General features: G+C 38.8%; 1 protein-coding gene across 2 annotated transcripts in view; it reads right to left on the minus strand.

Annotated features, from left to right (window-relative positions):
- Positions 1-23,705, minus strand: part of PDE10A (phosphodiesterase 10A) — a 4,065,478-nt gene that overhangs the window by 1,476,885 nt on the left and 2,564,888 nt on the right. For both annotated transcript variants that reach the window (XM_044069581.1, XM_044069571.1), the window contains exon 8: positions 21,408-21,458. In XM_044069581.1, coding sequence (XP_043925516.1) covers positions 21,408-21,458 — 51 coding nt within the window. The remainder of the gene's footprint in view (positions 1-21,407; positions 21,459-23,705) is intronic.

Raw genomic sequence — 23,705 nt, forward strand, 5'->3', positions numbered from 1 at the left:
TTATAAAGTAGTTTCTGGTTAAAAGAAAGAGGGATTATTCTTTCCCGAAAAGATTCAAGATTCTGAATCTGAACAGGAAGATGTATAACCAGATTCAGGGTTTTGTATACAGATTTCTGATTCAGACTCATGGAAGAGCTCAGTTTCTGATTCTCCCTCTGGATGTTTCTTTTTCTCCGTGACTATTCTAGAATGGACAAGTATTTTCAGTGGGAGAACACTGTTTTTTCTCAGTCCCTCAAAAAACCTACACCCATTACTCCTGTTCTGTCTGCTTTACAGAATGTTTGTGTTACAGCCTGCAATTTTCCTGATAGCCAGCTGACCCTAAAAAGGGAGATAGGATGTATAATGCTCCAAAGTCAAACTTATGTACACTATTCCCAAACCTGACCTACCAGCTGCAACCTTAGTTGACTCTACTGCTGCTAAGCATGCTGTTAATTCCGTTCCTATTCTTTCTAATAAGGATGGGAAAATTACTGATACTTATAGGAAAGTGTATAGTTCTACAACGTTCTTCTTCTTCTTCTTTCGGATTTTCCCGGTTAGGGGTCGCCACAGCAGATCACTTGTCCGCTCATGATTGGCGGCAGAGTTTTACGGTGTCAGGTTTCCAAGGAAATAGTTCTACAATGTTAATTTTCAGAATTTTAAATTGTCAGACTTATTTGTTAAAGTCTGTTCTGACAATCTGTGAAAGTATGAGCAATGTTTTATCTACAGTTTTTTTTCTTGGGAAGAAAAATCTGCTTTAAATAACTTAGTTTCTTCCACCGCTCAGCACACTACTCACTGATTTGCAGTGCGTGTCTGACTCTGTTGATTCTTATTCCAGGGCTATGGGCACTGGTACTGTTTGGGAGGGTTGCTTAGCTGCATTCTTAAAACCTACCAGATGATGTAAAAACGAAATTTTAAATTATCCCTTGATTAGAGGTTTAGTATTTGGCCCCTCTGCTCTAGAATTGATCAAAAAGTGTGGCATAAGGTGCAAGCTGATCCAGGGAATCTCTTAAGATTTTTCATCCCTTTTTCTCCAAATTGCCCAAGGGATTTTCTTTCTCCTCATCCATTTTTGCCCCCCCCCCCCTAAAAAAAAACAACAGAATAAACAGTCTGAAAAGAATTCAGGTTAACAGACATTTAAGAAGTGGCAATGGAGTTCCAAAAAGAAGTCTCGAACTAACAAAACCCAAGGACAGTACAACAAGTTTGTACAACTGTTCAAGAGTCCTTGTAACCCTCTCCCACCTTGGCCCCTTTTTTCTTCCAGAAAGTCTAAAGTGCTTTTCTTTGGCAATAGACAAATGGATTCTGAAAATCATTATTCAGGTTTACTGATGTCAGAGGTAGGAAATTCCTCCTTTCCAGGGGGTCATTTCTCATCCTGCAGATCAGACTCTATTGCTTCCACCTGTTCTTCATCACATGTTGAGAGTGATAAAGGCAGTTCCTCCTTCCCAGGTGGGGAAGAGGTTTTACTCAGGGATGTTCCTAGTGTCAAAGAAAGAAGATGCGTAGCGACTAATTCTGGATCTTTCTTTCCTAAACCTGTTTGTGATAGTGTCTAAATTCAAAATGATGTCTCTTTATAACCTGTTACCTCGTCTTCTTCTTTCAAATTCCCTTGTAACACAAGACTTAAAAGATGCTTATCATCACATTCCAGTTCATACAGACTTTAGATGTTTCTTAAGGTTGTGTGTGTCTGGTTCACATTATCAGTTCTCTATCTTACCCTTTGGACCATCCACTGCACCAAGAGTCCTCCCAAAGTGTCTAGCTCCAATTATAGCTCACTGCAAGCTATAGGGCACCCACATTTTTCCACATGTAGATGACTTGCTTATCTCTGAACAGTCTTTTTCAGAATGTCAGGAATCTCTCTCTAGGGTGAGAGATCTCTTACACAAGCTGGTATTCCAAGAAAACATTCATGCCCTTCTTGATTTCTTCATACAGGATTGTGTTCTTGAGTTGTCAACTAGGCACCTCAGTTCAAAGAGCTTTTCTTCAACAGGGAAAAACAGATATTTAATTAAATCTTTTTATAATGTTTTCTACTCTGACTTCGGTCACTGTGAGGGAATACCTCTGGATTTTGGGTCTCATGAAATCTATGATTCTCATGATATCACTGGCAAGACTTTATAATTGAAAGGTACAGTGGTATCTGAAATCACTTTGGTCACAGCATCAACACCCTTTAACTTTTCAGATCCCAGTACTGGGATTTTTCAGAAGACAAATCTTTTGGTGGAAACAACAGATGTCCTTAAATCCAAGTTTCTCCTTCGCCCTCCCTGTGCCAAAGCAGTCAATCACCACAGACGCTTCAGAGACTTTGGGTGGCAGTTAAAGGAGGAATAAAAGTGCAGTAGGCATGAGACACCAAGGACAGATGCAAACACTTAATATTAAGGAGATGATTGCCCTGATCAAGGCACTCAATTCTCTGATCCATTGTTTGTCCCTGGGACTTCTTCAAGTGGTTACATACAATACCAGTCATGTGGTATATTAACGTGGTATATTAGCAAACAAGGGGAAAACAGGACGTACCCCCCCTTTGCAGACTAACAATGTTAGCTTGGGATATAGCTTCACAGCATGATCTCACTCTACGGGCATCCTACATTCCATCAGGGCAAATTTGTATGGCAGACAAGCTAAGCAAGACAGGGCAGACCCTTACAAATGGAAACTAGATCACATGATCTTCCAAAACTTGATACTCTGTGGGGAGTTCCTCAAGTAGACTTCTTTGCCTCCACTTTGAACATTCAACTGGCAAAATTATGTTCCAGTACTCCATGCAAGAAGGCCTGGAATACAGATGATTTTTCTTTTCTTTGGACAGAAATGTTCCTGTATGCCCTTCCACCCTTTCCACTAATATTCAGGGTACTTCTGAACATTCTGAAGGAATCTCCCCAAGATAACTGTGGTGACTCACTTTTGGTCCAGGCAACTGTGGTTCACATTTCTTTTAGAAATGACTATGGGTAATTGCCACAAGCTTCCTTAAAGAATGAATCTACTCACAAAAATCATTGTCAGTTGACTGCCTGGATTATAGGGTCTTAATTCTTTTTAAGCTTCTGTTTTCTGAGGACATGCAGCAGGCACTGATGGAGGCAAGAAAGTATGCTACTAGAAAATCATATATTAGCAAATGAAAAAGGTTTTCTACTTGGTGCCAGCAACATAACCATCACCAATTCAGGGCTAGTTGTTCCTGATTTTACAATATTTGTGTGAACTACTATCCTATGGCTTTTCTTATTTCTCTGTCAAGGTTCATTTATTGGCCATTTCAGCATGTCGGCCCAAGAATCCTCTTCCATCAAATTTGAGATACTTAACATTATAAACAGTTTTACTGACTGCTCTGCAAGAAGGCTATCTGACTTGCAAGCTCTTATGGTAAATCAGCTCTACCTCATTTTCCATAAGGACAGGGTTTCTTTGAGACTAGTCCTTCTTTTATGCCTAAAGTGGTATCTGAATTTACTTAAAGCCAAACTATCCATCTACCAATTTTCTTTCCAGAACCAAAAAAATGAGAAATAAAGGAGACTCCATACCTTGGATATCCACACTCAGACTCTTGACAGAACTAAATATTTCAGATGTTTGGATCAAGTGTTCATTTCTGGTGAAGGTAGGAAGAAGGGGCAACCTGTGTCAAAACAGACAGTTTCCAAAAGGTTGTCTAAGGCTATTATCTTTTGTTACACTCACCATGACAAATCTATTCTAGGCAGAGTCAAGGCTCACTGTACCAGGGCCTTGGCTTCATCTATGGCTTTTTGGAAAGGTTTGATTTCTGGAAGCATTCTAGAAGCTGCTACTTGGTCCTCTGTACATAATTTTACAAAACATTATAATCTTGATTCTTTCTCAAGATCTAGATCAAGCTTTGCTAGGACCATTCTCCAGGGGCTCCTGGACCCTTCTCCTTCCACCTCCCAAATATAGTTACTTATAGTAATCTACCCATACAGCTAAGGCACCTGGGCAGAACAAAAAGACATAAATACACAAAACCAACCAGGCCAGCAAACAATGTATAGTGAAATGCATTCCCTTACTAGCAGCAGCAAAATAAAAAAAATGTTGCCTCATTAGTAGTAGGAAAAGGTAGGGTGCTGCTGACAGATGTTGAACAACCATACAACATCCAAGTCATAAAACATTTCGCTTGGAAATGCATACTCTGAAAAAATAGGCAAACAGACTAAGAAAACATTTAAGTAATATGATGACAAATGTTCAAAAAAGGTGAGGTACTGAGCGTTTCTAGGGCAAAAAAGAAGAAAGCAGAGAACCCAAAACTGCACAAGGGTGCAATCCTTTGAGGCAAAGGAGGAAATTGGGCAACTTCATTATACTGACATCAGGTAGACAAGAGAATAACTTCAGCCCATTAAAGAAAAGCTTTGGAAATAATCAACTATACTTTCTGGTGATGAGAACTCACAGGAAAGGCCCTTCTGCCTGCAGTCACTGTAAGATGTATTATTTACAACACAACTGAGTTCTTTAAATAAGGATATCTCAACAAAAGTCAACATGAAGAAAGACTGGCATATTTTAGGCACACCACAATGCAATCTCATATCTTTTGAATTATACATGCTGCAATCTCTTCAAAAAAGTTTCCTGGCTCCTTACAGACTGATTGATAAACACAGCAAACAAGTTAGGTTCTTTCTTTCTTTACAAACTGCAATTATTCCCTTTAGTAAGCCAGTTGCCTCCTGCAATCCCCTTCTATTTACTTCCCCATTTATCAACACATAAACAACACATCTTATGAACTTCTGTAACACCTCTCTCTTTAATCTGTTTACTCAAATACAGTGTTTCACCTTTGCATTTATTTGAACTGAGATTATCCTCGTTAATGGTTTCATGGGACTTGAAAAGTGTCACCCGTAAAGAGTATATCAAATATGACATATTCTTCTTTTCCAGGAAAAGTGTTCCTTATTCTTTTGCAATTTATTCAAATCAATTTCAGGAAAATAGGGCTCCTTTAGATGATATCCCATCTATAAGAAAAATGCATCATCCAGTCCATTCTAGTGTACTGCATAAAAAAGAATGCAGGGCAGTTCAAGAAAACATAATTCACTGACATGAGCTTTACTGACTACATCCAAACAAATTACAGTTTTACAAAAGAAAATCATACCTTCATTCAAATTTCACCAGATTTTACTTTTACTGCAGCGGGCTTGGCAATCTACAACCCCAACAATGAATCTACAATTTGGTGATTCTGCACCACTCACATGAATGTAAACAGTCAAATCCGAAGCTGTCACCATCTCAGAAGAAAGGAAAAGAAATGCATTTCTGGCTACCTTTCAGTACAAGTACTGTTTCTGATAAAACTACCCTTTCAAACAGGACTGAATAACTACTATGCCTGATGAAGTAATGATGGAATCAAATGGTTTTCTGGAACTCCAAAATGACTAATCTTAGTCTTAAATATCCACTCTGCTATCATTACTTTTCTCCTCAAATTACCAAAAATACTGTAGCCTCATAAGTTCAACAGCTTCTGTCCTCCTCCCCAAACTTTACAGTGCAACACCACCTCAAAGACGAACTAATTTTGTACCTCCCACTCTTCATTAAACCATGTTTTTTCTGTAGTTCGTACTCCCTCATTCATGTTACCACTTCACGTTCCACTGTTAGGGTCCATGTCCCTCTTATTCTTGTTTTGACCTAATTGCATCTTAATATAAAATACCGAGATGGGTTTTGCAACTCTTCTAGTCACACATACATATTCTTAATGCAGTCATGCTTACGTTTACCTTCTACATGGAAACAAAAATCAGAATAAGTTCTTCACAAGGATTTCCCTGACTGCATAACACTGTCTTAAAAACTCCCCAATAGATTTATTTTATTTATTTTATTTTCCATTTGTTTACCGGGTTTGTCTCACTGGACACAAGGTGACCATTTTTAGCAGAGGCCCGGGAAGAAAAGCTCCAAATACATAGTAAAATATAAAAAATTATATAAACATAGCTATTTTGTACAAGCAACATAGAACATATAAAAAGGGTAAAATCAGAGTTTTACAAATGATGCAGCATACAGTGGTTAGAATATTGAAAAAAAAATTAAACAAGATATTATACAACAAATATGCATTTACTTGAACATAAATTCAAAAAGTTTCCATAGACAAACAGGGTCATAAACTAGGAATCATAACTATAAAGGTGGCCTAAACACCTGGTTCACAGTACTATGCACTAAGTGAAACTACACATTACACCTCTGATCTAGGGATGTTGAAAGTCAGGAACAGGTGAAATTAGTCTGGTTCTGTAAAGGAACATATGCAAGTTTTGAATAGGAGATCTGTTAGTAGGGATTTGAAAGTATGTTTACTATTTAGACATCTAATGTCATGGGGTAGAGAGTTCCAGGCCTTAGCAACTGCATAGGAATAAAGAGATTGGCCTGAGCTATGTAAGCAATTGGCAAGAGTCAGTAGGGTGGTATTGGAAGATCTTAGTTGACGAGCAGTATTATGAAAGGTGAGCAAACCAGAGAGGGCTGGAATTTTATTTGGATGGTATAGCAGTTGATGGGTCAGGAGTAGTTGATTGTATTTTAGTAGGTTAGAGAGTTCTAACCATCCTAGTTGTCTTAGGGAGAGGCAATGGCGAGAACAAAACTTAGCAGGCTGCAAATTTTTACATTTTATTATAGCAGGTAGATAGTTTCAGAAGGTCAGATTTGTTTAGGTTAGTTAGAACTAGGGAAATATATAACAAGGTGGAGAGTAGATGGGTACGAGAGATGGTGATTCGAGATTCCTGTGTGAGGAAGCTCTTGCAGTGGTAGGTTGAATCTAGTTTTTTATGAAGTTTGGCAATTGTTAGTGCTATATGTTTGTCAAATTTTAGGTTTTGGTCAATAGTTACACCTAGTAGCTTGGCTTGAGTTAGTGGTGTGATAAGGGTATTGTTGGATGATGTTATTGAAAAAGGCAAGGTGGTCATGAAAGTTTTGGATGGGTGGAAGATCACGAGTTGGGTCTTAGATGGGTTTAGTATGAGTTGGGAGGAATTTAGCCATTTTTCTATAGTAGTGAAGGCTTCCTTGGTTCTGTCTTGGAGTAATTGTAGAGATGGGGATGAGCAAATAAGGGTGGTGTCATTAGCATACTGTACTATTTTAGTTTGTTGGGTAGCCGTGGGGAGGTTATTGGTAAAGATGTTAAATATTAAGGGACCAAGAATGGATCCTTGCGGAACATCTTGTTCCACTGGCAGAAGAGGGGAGAGAGAGTTATGCCATTTAACAGCTTGTTGTCGCAGGGACAAATAATTTTTAAACCACAGTAGAGAGGAGTTATCCAAATTAAGCTTAGAGAGAGTTGATAGTAATTTGGAGTGGGATACCATGTCAAATGCCTTTGACAAGTCCAGGAAGACAACAGATACTAAGTTGCCGAGATTTCCTTTTTGCTTGATGTGGTCAGTAAAGGATATCAAAGCAGAGGTGGTACTATGGTTTGGCCAAAATCCATGTTGGATTATATATATATAGCAGATTATATTGAAGAAGATGATTCAGTAGTTGGGTGTGTACACATTATTCTAAGATTATTGACAGGGGAGATAGTAATTATCATCCCATAGCTATACTAAGTTCTGTCGAGGAACCACCTTTGTGCAGGGGGACAACAAAAGAAATATTCCAAAGAGAGGGGACAGTGTGTTCAGCTATGGATCTATTAATGAGTATGGAAATAGGCTAGGTAATGGCAGAGGTGGCAATCCTAAAGTAATCAGCGGGGAGTTTATCAACAGCGAGAGTGGTGTGTTTCAACTTGGCATGGTGTTTACGAATTAGGTCAGTTGGAACTGGTTTAAGAGAGAATGGGGAGTTGGACTTATGGTGACAGTTTTGTATTTTGGGGGTATCTGTAGTAGTAGTGAGGAAATTGTTGAATAACTTTTGGATGGAGGAGGTGAAATAGTCATTAAACTGGGTGGCAATATCACTGTAATCACCTTCACTGTCAGGGTTTGGGGAGGTGATTTTGCCTGGTTGGCGAATGTGGTTGACTGCGGACCAGAATTTTTGTGGATTGTTGTAGTGAGCTTTTTGTAGCTGGATATAACAACTTTTTTGTCATTAAGTATTTGTTTTTTGGCTTTGTTTCTGAGCTTTGGGAAGTATTGTCGATTTGTACTTGTTTTGTTGGTACGCCAGGTTGTCCAAACTATGCCTCGTTGTTTGAGTAGGGATCTTGTGCCCGTTGAGTTCCAGGGAGCTGGGTTGGTTTTAGTATGAATTATACATTGTGGGGCCATAAGATTAAGGATACCTAAGAAGGTAGTATTAAAGTACTCCACTGCTTTACCTAATGGTAAAGTTTTAAGAGGTGACCAGTTTATTTTTTTTAAGGTGATGCTGAATTGGTCTGGTAAGAAATTTTTGGAACTACGGACAGAAAGTAGGATGGGTAGTTTTGTGTGCTGTCTTAGTATGAATGTGGGTAGGTGATCACTGAAGGAGTCGGGTAACATACCAGATATATTGGCAGATGAAGGCTTGTTGGTTAGGATCCGGTATAATATGGATTCCTTTTTAGTGGATTTATCTATACCAGTGGGGGGTTTAGATAAGCTGTGTGAAGTTAAATAGTTTTAAGTGGTACTTCGGGGAGGATGCCATGATAGAGGCCCAATCAATGCTGAAGTCCCCCAGGATGTGTCTCCTGAGGGAGGGTGGTGGAAGTCCAATGTAAAATGGACTCTAGGATGGCAATACTGTTGCCTGGTGGAAAGTAGAGACCTATAATGTTGAGTTGTTTCTGCTGGTTTAATTTTATATTTGCAAACAGGGGTTCTGCATAGCTAAAAGTGGGGATACCTTTATGTATTTGTTGGAGAGTAAGGTTGTGCCTGTAAAGTAGGGCAATGCCCCCACCTCTCTTAGCTATTCGATCACATCTAAGGATGTTATAGCCAAGAGGAGCTATGGTGGTATCTTTGATGTGGGGGTTGAGCCAGGTCTCGGTTAGGAGTATAATGTCAGGGATATAGAGGCATGTAGCTCTTCAATTTTTATTCATGATGGTGCGGATGTTTATACTGAGTATTAAGAGGTCAGAGGGTTTTTGCTTGCAGAGGATATTATGTCCAAGTAGGTTTGTAGCGGTGGGTATAGTAGTGGAGGGTCCTGGGTTAGGGTGGATGTCATCACTGAGTGCAAGTTTGTTAGTAGCAGTGGTCAGTGCATGTAGGTAACTGGCGATCATATTGCGTATGAGTAAAATGGGTAGTTTTTTATAGTTAGTTTCTTTGTAGGTGAGTTTGGTGAGCTCAAAGGGGGTGTGGTTGAAGATGGTAGGTAAAATGTATATGCGATTATGGTGGTGAGTATTTGAAAAGATTAGCATGGGGGAGTTTAGGTGACTGTGGTTAGTGATAGTAGAGTGGAAGGACGTTAGATGGTAGCCTAGGGAGAGGAGAACTGCTAAGAAATTAGGAGGTGCAAGCATGGTGAGAGTTGAAGGGGTGGTGGTAGTACATGTGGAGTTAAGTTATCTGGTTTGGGAGTTATTAGAGGAAGAAAGGATAATATGATGTGGCAGGGCACCACAGAACACATTAATGAGCAGGTGGTGAAAGGAAAGTGAGGGAGGAGTGGTTGGAGAATGTTGCGATAGGCTGGTGGGAGGTATTAGGAAAGTCAGGTGATTGTGGTTATGAATACATTTAGGTGTAGGTGGGGCGGGTGGGATAAAAGGGCATGGTGAGGAGCGAAGTGAGCCCAAGGGATGGCGAGGGCAAACGGATCGGGTTGAATCAACTCCACAAGGTAAGGAACTCAGCAAAGAACTGAAACAGTGAACTAGAGTAGGTAAGGTACTGGTTAAAGTGTGATTATATTTTACTGTGACTGGCAACACCACTGCGACTTTTATGGGCAGTAGGTAACAATAAATCAAGTGGAAAGTCAGGGTTGACTGTTAATTAATAAATAAATAGATAAATGCTAGGCCCACAATTGCATCAATTATTATCAAAGGTATTAATGACAATATGTAAAAAAAGCAAACTTGCAGGGCAGTAAGCCCTTCTATACCCCCTCATCTTTAAAACATTACATTTAAGATCACACAACACCGAGGACATCCTTACTACTACTATAGGTTCTCAATACACTAAATGAAGTTTTTGAGTCATGTATTCATCATGTATCCCCTCCATGACCTTTAGCTCTAATGGACACACACTAATTAAACCCCCTTCCCACTTTAAATAAACTTGACACAGATAAACTGGCTAAATGGATAAACTGCCTTTACGATGAGGTCATTTTTGAGAAGAAACAGAATGGCTTTTCCAAGGAAAATAATCAGGTATCAAACACCAGACAACAAGCTGGTTGTCTGAATCAATAAAAGAAGCTGCATTTCTTTGCTGAAGGGGCTAAATTCCAGAAATTTAAGTTTTCCATTTTCAGTAACACTAACATGATTTAGAGTGCTGGACAAATATTTCTTCACCATACTGAGTTCATTTACCACTTCTTCCTCGGCTGTATTATTATATTCGGAAGATGAGACCACTAAAGCTTATCCTACCAGCTGTCAGAAAAGGTACAATCTTCAACAATTCTCATGTATTTCTGTTTCTAGTTACACCACATACTCCAATCAGTCAATATTCCCTGTTCTCCTCCTGGAGTCATATCTTCCTGCTCTCCCTATCATATCTTCTGCAACTGGTCAATTCATTTGTTTTCTATAAGCACTTATCTCTCAACCAAAAAGTAAAAAAAAAAAAATACATGGCATTTTCCCTTTCTGCACTCCCTTTCATTAAAGATTGTGAACCTAAGAACAGGGATAGGAATTAACTTCTTCCAGTTTTTCTGCTACCTATACTTGTTCATAAACTGCTCCACTGGTTCATGGCGTACAAGACCTTCTGCATTTTTTGGATGAAGCCACAAGCTTTTCTGCTTGTTATCAAATAACTGGTCACTGCTCATCTTCCTCTACTTGACTGAATCATAATACTGTGTTCAGAAAAAATGTCTTATGTCATGTTCCTCCACTAACTTTATACATCTACGAACTGCTTACAAAATCACAGATGGATTGTGTGCTTCTTCACCACTTTTACTGGGATGAAAACAGAAATCCCCATAATTATACTTAGTCTGCTGAATGCAAATTTTTAATTAAATTTTTTAATGACAAGGAAACAAAATACTGTGTCACTACAGTGTTCAGTACAGCATGCAATAAGCAGAAGGTTGTTTGCCAACACAAAACAAAAGTTGGGCATAACACTTTGTGGAAACTGACGACATTCAAGAAAGAGAACAATGGAATATGGTTATCTGCATAAATAAATAAACAAGCACAGGACAGGGCCAGGACAGAAAACAGCCTAACTTATTTACCATTTTATACAGCAAGGGTATTAAGCTGATAAACATGGACCCATTTTAATCATTACCTAGATAAAACAAGCTATACTCTACATGCAGAGTACAGGAAGCAATTGAAGAAACAGCAGTCAATGTTACAACAAATATATATATATATATATATATATATATATAAACACACACACACACACATATATATATACACACACACACACACACATATATATATATATATATATATATATATACATACATACATATATATATATATATATATATATATATATATATACATACATATATATATATATATATATATATATATATATTGGTCTACTTTGAAACATCTAAAACCCATAACATTGAATTTCATAACACTGAGACCAGAACATCTAAAACCCAAAACATCAAACTTCATAACATCTAACACTGCAAATCACAAGAAAATAACACCCCCTCCACATATAACAACACCAAACCACCAAACACACTTTTTACTACGTTTCTGCAGGGGGGCAAGCCCCCCTGCCCCCCCATGTGTGGGGCTCTGCCCCCACACCCCACCCCGTAAATTAAATATACCAACTCCAAGATCGCACTACAGTGGCAAAACGCTAATTTCCTAACCCCACTGTATCAAGCTCCCCTGCAGAAATGTAGTAAAAAGTGTGTTTGGTAGTTTGGTGTCGTTATATGTGGAGGGGATGTTATTTTCATGTAATTTGTCCTGTTAGATGTTATGAAATTCAATGTTCTGGCTTAATGTTATGAAATTAGATGTTATGGATTTTTGGGAATGGCAATACTTTTCTGACATAAATGTTTGTCAAAGACCCATTTCATTCAAGAAATATCCATACGTGGGGAAATCATTACATCCATATTATCTGTGACGAAAGAATAAAAAGGTACACTGAACTACACAATGGATTTGGGAACCACCTAACTGGAGATATCCAGGTATATAATGAAGACAGTGGTATGTACCCTTCGAGCACTGATTATGGCATCAGCAGAAATGTTGAAATATTGACTGTATGCATAACAGCTAAGAAGGAAGGTAAAAATGAAACAAGGAATAATATAAGCAAGCTGAACAGAAGAACCACATGTAAAATATAAAGGAAATGTTATACAAAGAGGTTGCATAAAAAGAAGTTATGTACTCACCACAACGTTCTGTGTTTTTTCATTTTTTCATTCTTCCTCAACTAATGGGTTTGGATACAGTCCCTCAGATCCAACTCGGCCACTGCTTGTGGCAACCAAGAACTCTCAAGCTTCTCCCTTACCCACAATGCACCAACCCCAATTACCTCAGATCTTGTTTGCTGACTTTAGTAGACAAGGCATTCTCATATTCAGAATTGGAGAAGGCTATATCTGGAGCTAAATATAAAGGACAGAAATGTCCTGTAACCACTCATTCTTCCATAAGTTTCAAGGATGGAGGTTGGTGTGAGGGGAGTCAAGGAAAAATTAAAATGGACAACACACATGGAATGTTATGGTGAGTACATAACTTCTTTATCTGATGTTGTCAATTTTCATTCTATCCTCAACTCCCCTCTCACCAACCCCAGTTAATTAACATCCAGGGTGAACTCAAGGAATGGCATTCCTGAGCACCATTCAGCCAAATGATGCTCTACCTCTGGAGACCAGATCCAATTTGCAATGAGTAACAAAGGTATGGGGACTAGCCCAGATTGCAGCTGTGCATTTATCATCTGTGGACATTCTGGAGTGAAACACTGAGGAAGTAGCCATGGATCTAGTTAAATGGGCACATAACGGTTTAGGTAGACTAATGTTCAATTTGTTATAAACACATTAAATACATTCGGTTAGCTACCAAGATAAAGTGACTTTGGCAACTGGTTTTCCCAGTTTTAATTCTGCGAATGAAACAAACAATAGGTCAGACTTTCTGATGTCTTTAGTTCTTCGTAGGTAGAAACGTAATTGTCTGTGGACATCCAATAAATGTAATATGTATTCACCCTTGTTAGCAAATTTAGGAAAAAATACTGGCAAATCTGTGGATTGAGTGATATTAGATTCTGACACCACCATAGGAAGCATTAGTTTGTAGTGTAACTATCCTTGTGAAAAAGTATGGTGGTTTTGAGGACAAGGCTTGAATCTCAGAAAATTGTCTGGCAGAGGTAACAGACACCAGAAAAATTGTCTTTCAGGAAATACATTTCAGGTCGAATGTAGCTGCTGGTTTTAAGAGAGATTTAGTACAAGCCTGCAGTACCAGATTCAGGTCCCATGGAGGAGTAGGATCTCTAAAATGGGGTCTTAGAAGAAGAGTGCTTTTCAGGAAGGCTTTGCTTAATTTGAAAAAGGCAACAGAGGAACCATCAAAACCAATGTGAAAATTTGATATGGCCACTAACTGAACTTTAATAGTTGATGAACTAGCTCCTTCTTTACAAAGATGGGGCAAAAATGTCAAGAACCCCATGTATGGGGGCTGAAAAGGGCTCAGTATTATTTAGGTGAGCCCAGTGAACAAACCTCTTCTATTGCTGGAATAGTGCTTTCTGATAGAAGGCTTATGGGAGGATAAAAGGATCTGATGAATAGTTGAAGAGAACATAGGTTGTCTGGCTATTAATGGAACTGGAGAAACCAGGCAGTTAGCCTGAGGTTAGTCATGTTTGGATGAATCATGCCTCTCGGGTGAGACAGGAGGTCTGGAGTTGGACCCAGAATCCAAGGCTGTTGAAGCAAGTGAGGCCAAAGGAAGGGGAACCAAATCTGTCAAAGCTAGTAAGGTGCAATGAAGATGACTTTGCTCTTCAACATGGCAGCTTTCTGAAGGAACTTTGGAATTAACGGTATGGGAGGAAAAGCATAGAGTAGACCAGGGGGCCAATTGTGAAGTAGAGCATCCCTTGGCAATTCTGCCCTGTGGGGGGATTAAAGCAAAGTAGATTCTGCATTTGTTGTTTAGAGGGGAAGCAAAAAGATCTCAGCAAGACAGGTCCCACTGATGGAAAATTATTTCATTGATATTCGTTTTGAGAGACCATTCATTTGGTGTAAGAATGCACCTGCTCAGTTTGTCTGCTGTCACACTGGATTTCCCCAGAATATGCATTGCTATGAGAAAATGGTTGAATGAGATCACTCACTGCCACACTCCAAGAGCTTCTCGACACAAGGGGTAAGATCTGGTCTCTACTTGCTTGTTGATGTACTAAACTGTTGACATATTGTCTTTTTGAGTTGCAATAGTCCCCAAAGGGAGAGGATTCTGGAAGGCCTGGAATGTTTAAAGCACTGTTCTCATCTGTAGGACACTGATAGGCAAGCTGACCTCTTCAGGGGACCAAGTGCCTTGGACTGTTCTCCCCAGAAAATGCCCCCCCCCCACAGTTGGGAAGCATCTGTGGTCACTATGACCTTGGGCTAAGGGGGAATAAACAGACAGCCTTGTAGAAGCTGATCTGATCGAATCTACCACCTGACATCTGTCTTGCATGTCTGAGTGAGTTGTCTCTGATAAGACATGGGTTGGTAAAGTACTGACCACTGTCTGACTAGCATCTACTGAAGAATTCTCATGTAAAATTTGTCTAAAGGTACTAAAGTTATTGCTACTGACATGGAACACAGACCTTGAAGGACCAGGCAGGCTGAAATCCTGGTACTGCAGATTATCTTTCTGACCTGTGATCATATGATCTGAACTCTTGAGGGCAGTATTGAAGCTATGGTCTTGACTTTGTGTTCAATATCGCTCCTATGAATTCTAGACTCTGAGTTGGTTTTAGTTGAGACTTTTCATAGTTTATGGTTATCCCCAAAACAGAGCAAATCTGGATAACCTCATCTCTTGCCCTTATCATTTGATAGCTGGTTGGATCAGAAATATTCCAGTTGTCTAGATATGGAAACACCCAGAATCCTTGTAGTCTCAGGTGAGTTGCTACTACTGGCATGCATTTGGTAAACACCCTGGGGGCTGTGGTGATCCCAAAGGGCAGAACTCTGAACTGGTAATGACTGGCTCCCACCCAGAAGCGTAAATATGTTCTGGATCATCTGTTCATCTTTATATGATAGTACGCATCCTGAAGGTCTGTTGAGCACATTCAATTGTCCTTGCCCAGAAATGGGAGAATGGACTGAACTCTGACCATCCGAAACTTGATTTGTTGAACAGACCTGTTTAATTGGTGAGATCTAAAATTGGTCTCCAGTCGCTTGTTTTCTTTGGCACTAAAAAGAACCTGGAGTAAGTTCAAGATTCTATCTGTTCTGGTGGGACCTCCTCGATGACTATTTTTTTTCTAGCAGCATTTGAAATTGAATTGCTGCTTGTTTCGTCTGACTGAGTGGAACATCGGGGATTTTTCTTGAGTTTGGAAGAGGAAGGGAAAAAGGAATTATATAACCTCTGAAAATAATCCTCTGCACCTAAGTATCTTTTAAGTCTAGCCAGGCTTTCTGGTGCAGGGATAAACATCCCCTGACTGCCTCTAGCAGAGGGTAATCAGGTCTCCTTTCAGGAGTGCTGGTAGGGTCCGTCAAAGAAGGATTCTCTGGACCCCTGGTTTTGCAGGCCACCTCTGTTGTGTGGGCAGCACCATCCATTAGAATTTCCCCCTTTGCCTCTGGGGGAACCTCTTCCACATGTCTTGGAATAGACCCAGAAACTTCATGAACCATATTTTTCAACCACCCTGTTGATTCCTGGAAAAGGATCTTTGAGGGGTTGAAAAATATATGCCCACTGCAGACAGGGTCTTTCCACCCTTTTCACACCTAAACAGTGTGTCCTTCACCTTGGGGCCAAACAAAGACATGCCATCAAAGTGAACATTGATGAACAAGGACTTGAAGGGTTCCACAAAATCAAACAAATGCATCCAGGTATACCTCCAAATGGAAATGCCTAAACCCACTGCCCTTGAGGTTCCTCTTCTGCTGCATGAGAAACCAGTCTCATGGAGGAATTAGAAATGGATTGCAGGGTAGCCAACTGAGACACCACAGATGACTGAACTTCTTCAGAAACGGCTTCTGAGAGGGAGTTAATCAAATCCCTCTGAGGTCTTGTAATGTGTGCCAAATAATTTAGAGACCTTAAAGTGAAGGTCGCTGAAGCACAGACATGCTTCCCAAATATTCTCATTGTCCAGGACTCTCTGTTGGGGGGGGGTGAACAATGGAACTCTCCTTGGTAAGTTTCATTTTGGTGACTGCCACCTATGACCAGCGGCATCAATGGGCAATCCTTTTCCCCAAAACTACTTGTCCATGGGTGGTGCCATAATCTTATCTCATTTCCAAGGTATAGGTTCAATGGTGTCAGGTTCCTTCCACACCTGCCAAAAGAACAACTCAATGTGCTCATAGGTAGACAGAGTCACCCAGGAGGTAGATGAGCCAGCTACCTCTCTGTTTAAGGATTTTAAGTATGTCTCCACATGAGACATCTTCAGAAGGTGACTATTGGGATCCCACACATTCATCAAAATCCGTATCTTCTGTGACAGACTCATCTGGTGAGCCTAGGTGCTTCCTCTTGCATGTCTTCTTCTTAGAGACCTCCTCCATGGTATGATCTGGAGAAGTATCAAAAGAAGAAATCAAGATTCCCAGTGGGGAAGCCTGGAGTCTTGGTACTGGCTATCCATGTGGAAAAATTTGGTGAGGCCCTGAATGCTGACACGTCAGGGATAAAGATCTAGGATCTGAGGAGGATGTATCCATCCATTCTGTGAGGCAGAAAAACTGTCTTCACAACCTTGAAATCAGATCACCCTGGGGAAAGGGAAGACCTTGGATCTGAGAAGGGATGCTTCTGGACCGTGGCTGTCACCTGCTCTGAAGGCAAAATGCCTGAGGTGGAAGTTGGAGTCAAGCTGTCCAATGTCAAGGATCTGAGGCACACAGGTGGCTCCGAAAGCCTCAGAGACAACTGCAACACCTCAGATCTGACTGGGAAGCTTCATCTCTAAAGAGTTCCCTGGATCCAAAAGGATTGGAGCGCTCAGAGTAAGCTTAGGATCTGAGGATGCAGCAATCCTCGGATTTGAGTAAGACAGACCTGGGCAACTAGGATCCACAGACTCTGAGACCACTGAAGGCATCAGAAAAGGAAGTTGTAGTGGGGGTGTAACAGAAAAACAGACTTCCTGACCTACAAAGTTAAGAGCTGAAGGGACACCCATCTGACCCTGCGTTGAGAGTATCTTCCTCAACACTCTTTCCACATCTTCCTCCATCAGACTTCTGGAAGAACTAGTGGAAAACAACGAAGGAGACCTGGGTCTGTCCAGAAATGGGGAAGGTACCCTGGAGGGTACAGGATCCACCGACAGTGAATACAGAGTCCTTGGTAAAATAACAGTAGTCAATGTAGAAGTACCCAGCAACAACTGGATCCAGCTTAGATAGTGTCAGATCCAAGAAAGATGGATTAGATAATTTTGATCTCCTCTGATCCAAGAAAGATGGATTAGATAATTTTGATCTCCTCAGATGTGAAGGAGTCAGATCAGACATTTTCAGATGTTTGTGAGAACTCTTTTTTGTGGACTCTGAAGTAGAGGAGGAAGAAGAAGGCATCAGAGAGGAAGATTTTGTTTTTGTCTTGGTTTTCGGAGATTTCTCTCCAGATATAGCCACTCCAAAAGATGAAGGCAATAGACCTTTCAGAATGAGTTTATTCTTGCATTCAACTAATGCCCTTGGGCTAAACCTGTGGGAAATAGAACAATCTTTCTATAAATGAAGTGGTCCTAAACATCCTATACATGGAGCTTATGCCCACACTTAGTATATTTCTTAAAGCCTGCTGGAGCTTTATCCGCTGTACTGTCAAGCCAAAAAAAATCAAGAAAGGGAAGAAATGTAACTACTTCTCTACTACTTTTTACTCCTTTTTTTTTTTTTTTTTTTTAGGTAAAGAGCAAAGAACTACCACCAAAAATGCTACCGCAGAAACTACATAAAATGTAGTACTAAGGAAAGATACTAACAATAACACCAATAGGTATGAGAGTACAAGAAAAGGAAGGAAAATAAGAAATTTAACACAAGACAAGTCAAAAAGGGGTATAACAGGTAAAGGAAAAACTTAAACTAAATGGAGAAGGGAGAATTAAGGAAATAAGTGAAATTTTACAAACTTATCTGAATATCGCTCGACAGTGTTGGAAACCACTTCTTTCACTGAAAAGCGGCAAACAAGATCTGAGGTAATTGCGGTTGGTGCATTGTGGGTAAGGGAGAAGCTCGAGTTTTCTTTGTTGCCATGAGCTTTAGCAATGGCCGAGTTGGATCTAAGGGACTGGATCCAAACCTATCAATTGAGGCTAAAATGAAAACTGTCATCAGATTTTTATTTTAATGGGCCCCAATTATGTCAGTCCTTTCCAAAGTAAATTCTACATTACTATTTTCTAAACTATTTAACAGAAAAAAATGAGAAAAAATGGGTTACACTCTACCAGTCCCCTCAAGAGGGAATGGGAAACTACTAAACCATGATTATAAATTATGTCTATAATGGTTAAAAGAATGGCAAAGGTGATGCCAAAATTGATAATATGGATCAATGTGGTTTTGTGAAGGGGAGGCAAACATTTGACAACATTAACAGAATACTGATGATCCAGATGGAAGTTGAATGTAAGAAAATGCCACTGTTGATGGTGGGTCTTGATGCAGAGAAAGCATTTGACAGAGTAAGCTGGGAGTTTATGAGTAGGGCAATGGAATCATTTGCATTCTCTGATAAAATAATACAGTTGATTAGGAGGATATACGAGGGACTGGAGGTGAAAATTAAAGTGGGTCGGTTCCTCTCTGATAATTTCTGTTTGAGCTGAGGAATGAGGCAGGGATGTCCTATTTCCCCTTTATTTGCACTATATTTAGAACCACTGGCAACGAAAATGTGAGACTCAGAAATTCAAGGATATAATTGATATGGTAGTCAAGAAAAACTGGCTCTATTTGCAGATGATATTATTTTATACCTGATAAAACCAGAAAATGACATTTCAGCGTTTTGGAACATTTTGAGGCAATTTCAAATCTTTTCGGGACACAAAATTAATGAAGTTAAAATAAAGGCAATAGCTGTAAATTATGTATCCACACACAAATTTGTTCAGCAATATCCATATTTATGGGGAGATGATAAAATAAAGTACTTAGCAGTATGGATTAAAAAGGATTTTGTTGTGGCAACTAAGGATATCTGTGAAGAGACTAAACAAAACTTAATACAAAAACTTTGAAATTGGAAGCTCTGTTATATGGATATGGATAACAGGATACAAGCAGTTACAATGTTTTTAGTCCCTTTAGTTTTATACACAGGTCAGGCATATTTTTGTCAACCAGAGGAGTTGTGGATAACAATTAATAAAGAGCTGAAGGATTTTTTTCTGAGAGGAGAAGATGGCAAGAGACAAGTGGGACAAGCTGATTCTTCCAACTGAACAAAGCAGGTTGGGATTACCTTATCTAAAGGAGAATTCCAGTGCTACACAGATAAGGCTCCTATACATAGCACAAGCAGAGACATATAATTCAAAGTAGAAAGGAATGATAAAAAGGGGAAGCCCAACAAACAAGGAAGGGCTTGGATTTTGAATGAAGATCCTGAAGGAGAATAACAATAACCATGCAGAATATTATATTCATAAAGTAGCATAACGCATTCTAAGAACTAAGCCAACAAGGGAATGGGGAAAGGAGATTCTGCCAATAGGGATGACTACAATTAGGGATGCAGACAATAGTCAAGAGAGGACTAGAATTTATTGCAGAAAACTGGTAAAATAGCCAAGGTACTGGGAGCAAATAATTAGAGAGGGAACGGTAACAGAATGGGAAGAGGCCAAGAATTTATTTGGACTGCAGTATAGAGACTGCCTTCTCTACCAAGGATTGATATCAGCGTATAGGCAAAGAGAAAATAGGGGGATCCTAAGCAAAAGACCAACACTGGTAGAGATTTTAGTAGAGTGTAGAAAAGCTGCTGCTGTGAAAAAGGAATAATTCGTACAGCATACAAAATATTGCATGATAACTATAAGAATCAATCAGAGGAGGTTAGAAAGGATTGGGAAGAGAGATTAGATAAGCAATTAAAAAAAACAATGAGGTGACAAATGTATGTCTCCCAAATACACAACAAAGTCTTGAAGATTTAGAAGTATTTACATAGATATTTTATACCCCAAGTATTCCCCAAAGACTTTTTCCACAGATAGATAGCAAATGTTGGAGGTATGATGGGGAAGAAAGAGGTAACTGGGAACATATTTTTTGGGACTATAAAGAGTTGACAGACTTTAAAGATTCCCTACAAACTACTCTGTCAGAGATACTGAGCAAACTGGTGTAACTAAGGAAATATTTTTTTGAGCTTTGATACAAAATTGGAATTGCCAGCCCTAGACATAGTAAGGCCTTGTTGAGTCTAATTATGGCAGCTGCCAAAAAAGCAATTACTAGAAAATGGAAATCAAAGTCTAAGCCAATTTTACTAGAAGCAGTGAATATAGTAACAATGCTAAAACAAATGTAATTGGGATCTTTAGAAAAGAGTAGGAGAAAATTACATAGGAAACAAATGGGAATTGTAGGAACAATACATGCAGAGGAGAAACAAGGATTAAAAGAAGGCAGGATTTGAATAAGCTATGTAATCTTTGACTAACAATGCCTGGATAGATTACCAGTGGTGTATAATATTTGCAACTAGTATTATATCACTGTGGTTTGTGATGTATAATGTGTGCAACTAAAATTATATCAATATGGTTTGTTTTCATTTATAAAAATATATGACTGCTTATGTCATATGTGATAATTTAATAAAGATGTTTCTTGTTTAAAAAAAGGAGAGAAAAATAGGGAATGTGAAACTTAACTTCCACTAATCCAGTAAAAAAAAAACATACCTGAACTTGGTGTATTGCCACTGAGGCCCACGCTAAGTTTGCTGTTGCAACCTGAAATAAAGAAAATATCTGATAAGTGGAGAAATATTTTGGTTACATAAATAACAAATCAAACAGAAACCTTAAGTTATTAAAGCAGTAGCACCACATCTACCACATATTTCTATGAAACTACTCCCTTGGTACAGTAAATTATGTTTATTTTTAGAAAACGATATTATAAGTTCGATGAAAAAAATCTAATGAAAGTCATCTTACATTCAACAGCCATTTAGTATAAAACAAGGGACAGCAACCCATAAGCAATAACACTAACAAAATCAGATTGTATATAGCAGTGCTTGTAAGTTCAGCTCTATAGTAAAGCTTACATTTTTCATATTTTATCACTTTTCTGTAAAACATGCAAAAATACGAGCAGTGAAAGTGCTGCAGGCCACAGAATTATATGAAATGTGGGTAATTAACAGACACTGGGAAAAACTGCTAAAAAGTGATCAAGAAAGAAGCAAAATCCTGACTTCACACTAAGTGACAAGTTGACTAGAGCTCTCCCAATCTGGAAACTGAGATGTTGTCCAAAAAGCCAGTAAAAGTTATCACTTTTGATAAAATTAAGTTGCTGGCTAGTAATTGCAATGCTTGGATGTCAGCAAGGAATAAATCTGGAGAAAGTAAGAGAAAATCAAACCAAATAAGAGAAGAATGTGCTCCAGCTGGGAAGAATCTTGCAGCTGATCAGCAAAAAGCAGTTTTTATATAGGAATGGTTTCCAGTAATTTGAGGGGGGGGGGGGGGAGTCAAATGCTTTCAAAGATATTTAAAATAAGTGAGACATTAAAAGAACATGTACAGGCAAACAGCAAAAGGCTTGAAAAATATAAACTTTTAATAGCTACTCAGATAAGTCAATAAAACTGCAGAAACTTGAGGATGAAATGAAAGAAAATCTGGGTGAAGATGAGGTTTTCAAGAAAAACTATTTAAAAAAAATACAGTACAGTCAGAAGGCAGGGCATGCACATAAAAACAGACATGTTTTGCCAAAACTGCACTGATTTAACTACAAATTAAACTGGATTAATGTTTCATAGCAAGATTTGTTCATTAATAGGGCATATCATGTGTATGCCCCAAATGTGAGCATGAAAAAGCAGCCAAGAGCTATATTAGTAAAGATACAATCATACCAGAAGGAAGACCCGCTCTAGATAAAACTGTGACGCAAAGAAAAAATATTAAAAACCGGGGACATAGTGTTTGTGGAATATGATTACTTGCCATACCCTTGGCAGAAAAGAAGTTAGTTTATCTCGGCAGTCAAGGAAAGTTGAAAGGGTCAAGTTGCCATATCCAACTTTTTTCAAAATATTTTTTCTCCTGAAGGATCAAAGATTTTTTTGGATTCAAAAAGACTAAGAAAGAGTAAAAAAGAAAAACAAGTTAAGTCAACATAACAGTGAGACAGTAAGCTAATGGGAACTCCTTCTCATTCTTCTGACAATAACAGAGTCCATACAGAGACTTTGCCACTGAAACCTTTTTACTGTTCCAAATATAAATGCTTGACTGACAGTAAAAAGCCTAGGATCTGACTAGAAGAATCTGTACTACTTGGATTTGAACTAGAGACTGCTGTTAGGAATTTGAGATGATACAAAATTAGTGACTGAATCGGATAACTGTAAAGCATCAATTCCATTAAATATAGGCCAGACGTGAATTTTTTTCTGAAGGAAGTGGGTGAAAAAGACTGTAGGTCTGCTGACTGTTTAAAACTGGTGCTTGAACTCTATACATCCCACTTTATCATTAATGTTTAGAAGGACAGTAAAGGGACTAAAGAAATTATTGTAAGTAAAACAGATTTTGTTCTTATTAATAGTTATAAAAAGTTTCATTACATAAATTGCATGTAATACTGTAAACAGTTCTGGGTGGTATGTAGTCAAAGGTATTTTAAGTTTGAGCAAGGAATGTGAAGGCAGGAGAATTAGAAGCTGCTGCTGATATGAAAATCCAGACATGGAAGAGTACTATAAAAAATCTGAAAGATTATTTTGATTGTCAATGATACTATAAATGAAAACACAGGTTAACAACCATACTATTCTGTTTGAACTTAAAACCTACAGCTTAAAGATGAACATCCCAAATCCCAATAAATCATGTGAATAAGTATGTGCATCTAGTAAATTTGCGAAAAAAATTATTTCAACTTTAAAATACATGAGAAAGTTCAGAGATACATTTCTGATTCATATACAACAGAACTTACTGAATATGTGATTAAGTATT

This window comes from Protopterus annectens, chromosome 1.part0, assembly GCF_019279795.1.
Source record: "Protopterus annectens isolate FY-2018-M chromosome 1.part0, PAN1.0, whole genome shotgun sequence".
NCBI lineage: Eukaryota > Metazoa > Chordata > Ceratodontiformes > Protopteridae > Protopterus > Protopterus annectens.